This window comes from Acanthopagrus latus, chromosome 5, assembly GCF_904848185.1.
Source record: "Acanthopagrus latus isolate v.2019 chromosome 5, fAcaLat1.1, whole genome shotgun sequence".
NCBI lineage: Eukaryota > Metazoa > Chordata > Actinopteri > Spariformes > Sparidae > Acanthopagrus > Acanthopagrus latus.
Genome location: NC_051043.1, coordinates 12991821 through 13003309, shown reverse-complemented (window position 1 = coordinate 13003309; position 11489 = coordinate 12991821). Strand labels below are relative to the sequence as shown.

The window sequence follows — 11489 nt, the reverse complement described above, 5'->3', positions numbered from 1 at the left end:
GGGGGGATGTGGGTCTGTCTGGCAGATGCCCAGCGGCTGTGACCCGGTGTAAGCCACCAATCAAAGCTGGCCTAAATCCTCTGGCCCTATTCCCAGAGGGCTCTGTCATGGAGGGGCCCTTTTGTCAAAGGCCCCTCCAGATGGTTCAAGGAACGGCCTCATGCGCTCAAAGCCCTGCTAAGTATTCTTAGAGAGGAGCTAGGGCGGGAGGGCTTGGGATGTGTTTGTTTGTTGGGGGCTGGTGGCCGAGGTCACGCTGAGGATCGTCCATCCTTAATGTACAGTAGGGATGGATTAATGAGGCTGATCTAGGCACTTGCACTAGGAAGACTTAAAGAGGAGATCGAAGAGATCAGAGATGTGTTACTCTGGCATGGTGCCTGCAGCATCAGTGCAGTTCTATTTACTGACGTCAGCCGTATAGTGGCAGTCATTGCTGATTAGTGAGCTATAGTGATACTGACGGTGGGCATAAGGTTAGAGGGATGCTGGCGTCACTAGCTTGAGGATCTTCTAGTGGATTTAAAACAGAGTTTCTGACACACACGTTGATGTAATACTGTATATCTGCATTTTATCGGAGGACATTGAGGTGAAGTGAAACCAAGGACTATAATAGTTATTTCAATGCATTCTCTTAAGGTGCAAAATTACAATTGAACATAACTATTCCTGTATGTGCTGAGATATATGACATCATAATACCTCCATAATACCTAGTTGTGCATGTTGTAGTTGTTCTTTATTTCTCTAACTTATAAATGTTATACATGCTGTAGATGTGATTGATCACCATGTATCTGCTTTTCTCTCTCTCTCTCTCTCTCTCTCTCTCTCTCTCTCTCTCTCTCTCTCTCTCTCTCTCTCTCTCTCTCTCTCTCTCTCTCTCAGGCATCCAATCCCATCGACGTCTCAGCACGTCCCGGAGCAGTACCTCACACACTCCTACAGAAGGATCCACGGGTAAGCATCAGGCCGACAGTACCCCGATCCATCTAGTGAAAGCAACGCGTCGTATGTACACTATGTGTCTCGTAAAAAGTTGTGAATGCATATATTTGCACTGACATCTTTTGAGACGGAGCAGTTATCCTCACGCATCTCTGTGGTCACAGGCAGAGTGCCTGAGGCGATAACCCAGTATGATTTGAGTCTCCCAACACTGGCGATTTCTGAGCTCTGCTGAACTGCATATTTTGGCTCCTCATTTGTGTTGTTGGTGATAGTAATTGTCTGTTTGTCCATACAGATAACAGATCCATTCAGGACATCTGTTAGGGTAAGTGTTTGCCTTGTCCAATGTTTCACATCTCTGGCCAGGCCACAAAGTCTAAAACTGCAAAATTCTTCAACAATTCCTGATCATGGAAATGCAGGGTTTTGGCTGCATTTAAGGGTGAGCTTTGAGGTCTCTCTTGGGCTAAAGTCGGGGTTAGATTTTCTTAATCCGTTGCCTGGTTGAAAATTCGAACGAGTTCCCACTTTGTAGTTTGGCCAGAAAATCTTAATGCCAGAATCCATTTTTAGCTCCTCTACATCAAAGCCAGCAGGCTAACCTCAGTTTCTCTCTAAATTTTTAGAAACCTGGCAAGTGGTGCGCAGTGCATGTCCAGATCGCATGGCAGATCTACCACCACCAGCAGAAAATGAAGGTGCGTGAGATGGATAATGATGTCCTGCAGGAATCTTGCTGTCATGTAAACCCAGATACAGTATAGTGGTAATGGAGTAAGTGGGGGAAGGTCATGTCATAGCTAAATCTTTTTCATGAAAAACAATCTATAATCATCTGTCTGGATACAAAAAGACCACGTGGGTGGGAAAAGGCAGATAACTAACAAGAAACAGAAGGCTGTAAAAGTTAATGATGATTGGAAAACCAACCAAAATGTGTGGCTCCTCTTATTAAGTGCTCTCTAAGTCTTCAACAGATTCTCAGAAATACAGCAAGGTCACATTGCTTTCGCATTAGGTTCTTTGCATGGATCCCTCTGCCTAAAGAGATCATAAAGTTACATATTTATATCTCGTTTTGGCCAAAATGCAACATGTGAACCAAGACAAAAAAAAAATGCTTGTCTGCAAATTCTCCTCTCACTGACAAAAGGATGGTGTGGCCTTGCCATGGAGATCCTCTGCTAATGCCTCTGGCCCAGTGGTGTCAGTTCTTCTTGGGCCCTGGACCCTGTTCCTAAGGCTTTAGTGTCCCTAATCAGCTTACATATATTTGTTATAACACAGTTGGCTAGAATTGGAGACATGGAGCCTTTGTTGACGTATCTGTCGTCCTCTGATCTCTCACCCACTGTGGCCGAGGATAAATCCCTCTCACTCTGCTGCTGGAAAATGTTTGGTACCGTTGTCTACCGACCTAATTTTCTTTGTCTGTCTCCCCCTCCTTGTCTCTGCCTCTCTCGACTACAGCAAATGCAGCTGGATCCTCACAAACTAGACATGAATGGGAAGCTGGACCTGTTCAGTCGACCCCCAGCTCCAGGAGTCTTCCCAGGGTTCCCTTACCCTCATGACCTGGCCCGACCCCTCTTCTCTTCCACAGGTCAGTGGGGTCTCCCAGTATCCACTGCAGGGTGATGAACTGCACCTTCCGAGACAAATCGTTCAAAAAGCTCAAATAATCCCGCTTCTAAAGCCTCCCAATGCCAGTTTTGTCCTCATGCAAATGAGCGTTTATAGCCGCCTCTCCAAATTGTTTTACCACCACCATAATGAAATGGCCTTTTTTTTTTTTTCTCTCCTCTCATGTAATGTTCACTTAATTATAGTGCTTTTGTAGCAAATGTTTTGCCAGTAAAGGGAGTCAGATATGTCTATGAATATGGATGACTCTCAGTTAGGTAATTGACTGATTTGCCCTGCATTGGAGGGCAACAGAGAGGCAAACGGCCTTTGACTGGTAATTATGCAGTGGTGTGTCAGAGGCACTCCTGTAATTGGTTCTTTCATTAACAATTCATGGAATATGGGTGATGGTAACAGTGTTTTGTGAAAGGGGCCAGCTTGTTGCACAGTCAGGAACTGACCTCAATAAGCAACTATGGATTCACATCTAAACATGCAACAGATGAAACGGAAGCAAAATATAAATTGCTAATTTGTTAATGGTATTATTCAGCCATCTCTAGCTTCCATATATATTCAACAGGTTTTCGATGCTGTAGCAGAAAAATGCTAATACCTGTGCACTTAATACATTGATATTTCCTCGCACCAGTTTTAGTCCTGGTTGACCACAGGGGCCAGAACCGTGCAGAAAATATTTTGCAATTTTTTTAATGCTGTTATTTGTAGATCACAAATTATTTGTGTTGTTATTTCATGATCACAAGATAATCAATCCGTTACCACAAGAAAAAAAGGTCATAAATGATATTTTTCCTCTTATTACTTATAATGTTTTGAGTGCCATGACGTACCATTATCGATCATCACATCAGACTATGCTTCAGTCTGACTTATTTGCACTCAAACTTGACTGTACCATTCAAACACCCACCAGTATGCCTACAGAGCAGTGTGTGTATGTCACGACCCTCTCTTATAAATAGTATGAATGCGCCCTCCAATATAGACATGGGACACGAGATAGAAACATGAATTAATCTGTTATTAATCACGAGAAAAGCAAATAATAAACTTGTGATCTCTAGGTAACAGCATTCAAAATATAATCACAAGCATGGTGCTTCTCAGCTTACTTAGAATTCTGTTTCCAATTAAGATAAATTACGGATCGTCTTTGCATGGCGAGTTAGAGAACGTACGACTCCCTGACTGGATAATAACACTGTTTCATCGTCTCTGCTCTGGTAGGCTCCGGACACCCAGCTCCCTCTCCATACGGCCCAGCCCCCCACCCCAGCGGCTTCCTGCCTCCCAGCCATTTGGCAGGTAAGTGTAAGTACAACCCCCCGTTCAATTTTTTTTATTCATTTATCTCCTCTTCCTTCTCTCTCGCTCCCTCTCTCTCTCTCTCTCTTCTGCACTCATGTTTTAAACACATTACAGGCCACCGGGGTGTGATTTGAAGCCTAGACATTTTCTAGTTTTCATCCGAGGTTCATGTCAGGGTTAATATGGAGTCCAGCTGGCCACTGTAGTCAGTTGGTTGCGGCAATTCTTGAATAAACTCAAAAGTTCATGGTAATGAAGAGCTAAGCCATCATATAATCGGACAGTATGATTCATAATACAGTCTTTAATAACTCTGTCTGGGGTTATTAAAGAGATGTAGCCTGCCCAGTATTCCTCATTTGTTTGGGCAACTTATATGCTGCTCTACAGCATTTATGATCCTATCTTTTATATGCTTGCAAAGTCGAATTTGTAATTCTTAGGAGTAATGGAAGGTAGTTAGAGTTGTAGGATTTATTTGTGTACTGAATTATTTTGCACTTATTTTCCCACCATTCAATCTGAGACACTGTTTGGGATGTTGATTTCATGGAATGAGCCCTTGAGTCAATCCACTTTGTGCTCATAAATGCATGGTGCACCGAGGAGGTAGATATAGTGAGCAATATTTTCTCCTGTCCAGGGAATGTGTGTGTGAAGCAGAGGAGATTTTTCAATTGTTCTGCTGATATATTAACAAGCCCCAGAGCTGAAAATCCTAAAAACCCTAATCTGTTGATAAATTCTGCATTTCCTGATGGATTTTGCTGAATTAAAATGGGACTGCAAATTAACAGTTGATGAAAGCTGTTCACTGACTTCTCGAGGTAAATATTTGTATGTTTCCTATAAATTTAGAGGCTCTCGTCTGTGTCAGCGGAGCCCATCAGACACTGATTCCCCAGTTAAATTATTGTGGACTGTCTAGCCTAATTTTCACAGCCTCTAGTTCCCCTGCCCTACCACAGTCTATTTTCATCTCAGCTCCGACAACTCAAAACTAATTTCCCCATCAAACAGTGTTGTTCCACTGGCCCCAGCAGGGTGAGAGGCACTCCACTCGGTCAGTGGTAGTGAATCCAGCATCCAAGCAACCTGGCTACTGCAGGATTACCAGGCAGAGAGCTAGGGTGGCAGCGCTAAAAAAAAACAAAAAAAAAACCACAGCTCGCTTGTAAGAGAAAAGCCGAGTGGAACGGGTTGGTGTTGGGGTGAGCACCGCTAGCCAGCCCCCACCCTTTTGCTAATCCCTGTTTGGCATTTTACAGATCCTTTCAGTCGCTCCAGTTCCTTTGGCGGCCTCGGCAACCTTTCAAGCAGTGCCTTCGGAGGATTAGGCAACCCCTCGCTTGGTAAGCGCTGGCCCCCTCTCCTCCACCACCGCTCCCCCCTTCAATCTGGCCCCTGTGGCCAGTAACAGAGCAGAGCAGGGCAGCGTTAGACCACAGGGAGAGCCAGGAGGGGAGGAAAAAAAAAAATCAAGACACTTAGCTCTAGTTTCTGTGTCAAAACAGCCATAGCCCAGGGAAGGCCAACTAGGCAGTACAACACACCACAGCAAACATCATCCCTGCCTCCACTTCATCCACCAACCATGTCCCAAACAGCCTGGCTTTAATCTGGCTGCGCTGCTGCCAACAGGCACTCTCAGGTCCGCTGTTTGGTGGCAGTTCATCAATTAATTATTGGACAAGCCCCTTCTGCACCACCATGGAGGGCTTTCTCTTCCCCCCCATCCCTCTCTCTATGCCTTTCTCTCTTCTCTCTGTCCCTCCTATTTTTTGTGTGCCAAACTCGTCACCCTGTTGTGAAAATGGATGTGATTGGAATAGACATGCTGTGGAATGCTAAGGTCTCCCTTGGCTTTTCACAGCCCTCAACTCTAGAGGGCAAGTGAGTCTCCCCTGTTCATCCAGTTCAAAGAAAGGGAGGGGGGGGAAACCTTTTAGCCCCAAAGCAAATGAGTAGAGTTTTTTTTTTTTTCTCTGGTGGGGGGAGCCATTAACCTCTAACTCTTTCAAACAGCTTCAGTGAGAGAACCTCCAGAGACAAAGACAAAAGCAGCTTTTGTTGTTGAGTCTTTCTCATCTTATGTGTCCTCAAGAAGGTTTTGTGCCCAATTAACTTACAGTGTGTCCCACGCCTGTTTCCCCCTTCCCTCCAGGGTCCAACAATATGTTTGGCACCAAAGAGGGGCCAGGAGGACTGCCGACGTTCGGCAGCCCCCACCACGACACCTGGAACAGACTTCGACGCACCCCGCCATCTTTCCCCACCCCGCCACAGTGGCCCAAAACCGCAGACGCCGAGAGGAGCAGCTCAGCCAACAGCCATGAGAGGGAGAGGGAACGGGAAAGAGAGAGAGAAAGAGAGAGGGAGAGGGAACGAGAGAAAAGAGACTCATCCATCGGCAAAGAGGAGAAGGATAAGGACAGGTGAGTTTGAGACAGATGCAAAATTTACTATTATTGTTTTTAAGATATTATTTTGAGGATATTAGCTTTTCGTAGCTACGTTAAAAGTAATCTGCAATAATGTAATTACTATACATCATCACAGTTCAACATTTGACCCAGGACTTCACTGTATTGTTTTAAAGCATTATGGAATTAAAGCATTATGTAATTATCTTCAGTTGTTGAGTGTACGATACTTTACTCAAGAAATGATGTTTTGCATACACACAACAAAATAATCCTCCTAGCTACTCAAATACCTGTTCACAGCAAGCACCAAAGACAGGGCCACAATATCATTCCCTTTATCAGCTCACATAACCACATATACGAGATTATCAAGTTATCTTTGGACTGAATAAAATCACCCAAATCGGCTCTAAAGATAGGAATGTGAAGAAAAATGTGACAGCTCTCCAGCCCATTAGTAGTATCCTTGGAAACTGAAATATTCTGAATCCGTGGTTCTGACAACACAACAAAACAGCAGCTGCAAGAGAAGTTATATGTCAAAAAGTAATTGGGAGTATCTCTGTGGATAATAATCTAGGAAAACGTAGGGGTAACTCACAAACATGAAGGCAGTAAACATCGTCAGAAGAAGACTAGATAAATCATACCTAAATACAACCCACCTACAGGATGCTGGGTTTAACTGGCACTAGCTCAACTGTTTTATTATGTCATTACAGGGATTCTGTAGACCGCAACCGCCACTCCAACCGTTCATCTCCGGCCTCTGCACCTGTCAGCTACCAGATCAGCAACCTGATTCGCTCAAACAGCCAGAACTCCAGTGATTCGGGTCGGCATCACAGCGGCAGTGTGGACCGGGTCCGTGAGGCGGAGAAGGAGCTGCTCGAGCGCCACAGAGAGTCGTCCACACTGGCTGATGTGAAGGTGAAAGAGAGCCGTTCGCCGGGCAAGGAGATGCTCGAGAGGAGATCCTCCGAAGACTCCATCAAACCCATTCAGCGTTCTCCTTCTCCATACTCCAAGGCAGTGATCAATGAGCAGAGCATGAAGATGGCAGGTGGGCCCCCACCTACACTCAAGGACAGCGAGAGGAAAGAGCCCCCGCCTGTGGAGCTCCTCCACAAGGTTAAAAATGACATGAAGATTAAGGAGGAGAGGAAGGAGGAGCAGGAGGTCATGGTGGTGAGTTCTGAGCCAGCTCCCCAACCACCGGCCCAAGCTCTTCCTCCTCACATCAGCCAACCTGGAAATCCACACCACCACCATCCACCTCTGCCCCAGCAGCCCCCTCTTCCCTCACCGCGTGGCAGTGACATCCAAGCACCTGGCCTGCATGGTGTCCCCATGGCACACACTCTGCCCCTCTCAATGAGTGGCATGCCCCAGATGGGCAGCCTCAATGTGCTCGACCGGGCTCGCATGGCTCCTTTCATGGGAGTGAGCCCCCTGGCAGGAAGAGAGCGACTGCCACACCCTGCCTTCCCTTGGGACCCACTTAGAGAGGCCTACCGCAGCCTGGACTTGCAGCGGCGCATGGACTTTCAGCTCAGGGCCGAGCAAGGACATCGCTTCCCCAGCATGTATGAACAGGAACGAGCCTACCGCGAAAGGGAGGCTCATGACTACTCTCACCACGAGCACCTGTTGGAGGTGCGCAGGGAGCACGAGAGGATGAGACAGCAAGCAGAGGAGCGAGAGCGCCTCCATCTGAGGGAGGAGCTGGACAGAGCACGCCTCCATCAGTTGCACCAGTCCCCTATGGAGGGCCATCTACCCCACATGCCCCCCTTTATGCCCCACCTAGGCGGCATGCCCTACCCTAGACTCAGCCCCTCTACAGGACACAACGGCCCTCTGAACAGAACACCCCCTACTGCCGCACTCAGTGCACCCCCGCCCCTCGTGCCAGCCGGCAGTGCCAGGCCAGCCTCACCCAGGAGGACTACCCCCCTCACCACCACACAGGACCCACGAGACTACTCCCCATCTCGCAACCCCAAAGAGGTAGAGGCACGGTAGCTTCTTAGAAAAGTGCACAAAGTCTTACCAGACGCACTCACAAGCCCCACTCCCCCAATCTGAAACCTTTTCGAACAAAATGCACTGCTCTTCACCAGAGGAGCGCAAAACTCCCTAAGGGAAAGGGTATGATTGTACAAATTAAAGGTGTGTACGGCTGATCAAGCACATGCCATGACTTTATTTTTAGTGGACTGGAGGTGGAATAATGTCAGTAAAGAGAACACAAATATGTGTATGTTTATATGCGACTTAAATATTTGATAATTATTAATATATTAATCCAATCCCTTTTTTCAGCTTTGTGCGAAAAGAGAGGTCCTGAAATGAGTTTGTACATTTCCTATCCTTGATCCATGTATAGATATCATTTCTATGAATTTTATGTATTTTGTGCATTAGTCACGCCTTTTACAATATTTATCCCAGTTGATTGTGAGACATATCCATTATGACCCACTGTAAAAACTGGATTTTGGTTTCAACCTTAAGTAATTTAACCTCATGGTACCAGGATATCCTCAACAATGACAATGTACAATGTTACATTACCAATTTGTTATGTTCATTTGTTTTGCCTTTGAGATATGCAGATAAATATATATTATGAGGTCTTTGTTCAGTCTCTGTAAAGAAAACTGATGTAAATAACTTGTTGATATTCCTTCGCTGCAAAATTACTGTGTAAATTTATTAGTCTTTTTAACCATTTCTAGAAAAACAAAATTAAATGAAACATGGGGAATCACTTCCTTGTTGAATATCATGGCAACAGACAAGCCTGGCCAACTGACGGGAAGTGTGATGGGAGGGTGTTGTATGGGGGCCTAGAAGGATCATCTGCAATCTATGCAAAGCAGCACACAGCACCCTAATGAAGCGATCACATGGAGGGAGCAGACGATGCTGGAGCAATGGAGAGAAATCTGGATTAACACGTGTTTATATTATCAATGAAATAATGATGGAATTATTAAAAGACTTCCAAGTCACAAACTGGACCAGCCCCGGACAGAAAAGAAGGACACTTTTGAGTGGGCGGCAAAAAGGACTTTCTCTGTCAACCTTGTGGTGTTGTGCAGTTGTTTTTCTTAGACTCTTGTATACAAAACAAGTAGAATTTTAGGCGTGCAAAAAATGAAAATGAACATTCATGGTTTAAAATGTACGGAATAAAGTTTGGACCTAATGTCATACATTTGTTGCTTGTCTTTCGTTACGGTACTCGTTGTCGGCGCTGACTGCAAGCGTTGAATTTGTCTGTGAGCCAAACCCACTGAGTGCAATGTTCATGTGAGGTTGATAGGTTTGCCGATAATGCTTGTGCCTCAGTTTTCAGCATTTAGAGTATTTGCTCATCTGATATCAAGCTATTACTTTAAAATCACAAAGGCAACAGACTTGGCTGGCAGAGTAGCCTAAGCCATCAGATCATTTGACCATAATCTGTCATACATGGGCTGCAGAGCTCTTCTGTAGGGATCGATGAGATTGGGCCAAGGCAATACAGGGACGTACTAATAGGACATTGATTTTGTATGAAAGCAGGTTTTGAGTGTTTGTGTTGCAGGTAACCGGTATTGACTGGCAGCCCAGCGGCATATTGACCCGCGGTCTGGACTCATTAAGAGGAGCAATGCCTGGGAGGCAGGCTATCGGATGGTAAGGGAGAGGCTCCTCGTTCTACTCATACGCCTCCTCTCCTCATGCACACCACTCATCTGCTTTTCTAATGAGGCCGGAAGGCGCTCTGGAGTGGGCCGCGGAGGGAGCCCTGAGGCGCCCCATCCTGTTATTGACAAGACCTCGGCTGTGCTTGCCGCCTGTCCACAGACGGCCAATTCATCCTGATAATGCCCCGACTACTCATCTCGCTGCTGTGTGCCGTGAGACCCACCAATCCTGTCCCATGGTATCAGCCCATAATGACAGCGTGGATCAAACCGTGGCCAGGTCATTAGGGGATGTTATTGAAAATCAATGGCGCTCCTGTGTCTCACACACTCCAGCAGGGTTTTTTTAAAAGGGCTCCTTGAAAAGACTGTTTGCCAGAATGGGGCTGGCGTATTGGGAAGACTTAAATCACTATCACTTTCAATTTAGGCTCCAAGTAATCGAGCCACATATTCCTCCGACGGGTAGCATCTGTCAGTGGCCAGCTTCACTTTAGGACTCTGTGCTTTTAGTCCTAATCATCTAGTCAACAACAGGTACTTAACCCCTGTACTTGTAACCGCATAGTGATTTTTCCTGTAACTATTATTTACCAAGCAAGCTTTGGTTGAAGAAAAACACACACCTTAGATTTTCCCCCGACTCAATCACTCTGTCCTGTGCTCTATCCATTTTACGCCTGAGTGTGGAACGGCCCTCCGGAGATGAAAAGCTCCATCAATTTCACTCATCGTCTGGCAAGGTCAATTTATTTCAGCACACAGTCCATCATCAGATAGGAATCAATTGACACATCGCCTAGCATATCCAACCCAAGGTGGGTTATTACAGCTTCTGCAATTGTCAGCTCTTTTTCCAGGGCTATTCTTCACATGCTCAGGCTATTTATTCTTCTTTTGGCTGTGCGTATTTTCTGTATTTACTTGTTCATGATTTGGAACACATTTCCTATTTGATGGAACATTGTTACAGTGACAGGTCGTCATATAACAGCTTGTCACGGAAAAGCGACTGGGATTCAAGATTGTGGGTTTTTCTTTACACATTTCTCCACTATAATCCCAATTAATAGGATATGGTGGTATCTGAGGTAAGACATTGTTTTATTGTTCCGCTAATCCTCTTCATTTATCTGTGAGAAACCTCAATGCTGAGGGTTTGGGTTTGAATTTTCATGGTCTCAAATACCTCCAAAAAGTACTTGGCACAGTGCTCACCCCAGATTCAGCGAACAGTGGGACAGGCCTAAGGGGCTTTTATAGAGCACAATGGCAGCTAATAACACAGTGCCAAGCTAATAAGATGGGCAACAAATGAATGGCTCAGTCCAAGCTCCTTTTCTCTCTTGCTCACTCTTCCCCCGCTGATAAAACATGTATGAAAGCGTTTTTGAGTCGCTATGTAGTGGCTCCCTAGACTTTTCCCCCAGCGAGGGCTAATGCATTAGTTCCC

At 45.6% G+C, this 11489-nt stretch overlaps 1 protein-coding gene across 12 annotated transcripts in view; it reads left to right on the top strand.

Moving 5' to 3' along the window:
* The window catches only part of fbrsl1 (fibrosin-like 1), a 284888-nt gene extending 275331 nt beyond the window's left edge, over positions 1-9557 (top strand). For 9 of the 12 annotated variants that reach the window (XM_037097550.1, XM_037097552.1, XM_037097553.1 and 6 more), the window contains 8 exons: positions 892-963; positions 1250-1279; positions 1581-1652; positions 2425-2557; positions 3832-3915; positions 5181-5264; positions 6077-6347; positions 7061-9557. In XM_037097550.1, coding sequence (XP_036953445.1) covers positions 892-963; positions 1250-1279; positions 1581-1652; positions 2425-2557; positions 3832-3915; positions 5181-5264; positions 6077-6347; positions 7061-8363 — 2049 coding nt within the window. In that variant the 3' untranslated portion in view covers positions 8364-9557. The remainder of the gene's footprint in view (positions 1-891; positions 964-1249; positions 1280-1580; positions 1653-2424; positions 2558-3831; positions 3916-5180; positions 5265-6076; positions 6348-7060) is intronic. The other 3 variants (XM_037097546.1, XM_037097556.1, XM_037097554.1) reach the window with 3 other exon arrangements.
* The last annotated feature ends 1932 nt before the right edge of the window (positions 9558-11489 follow it).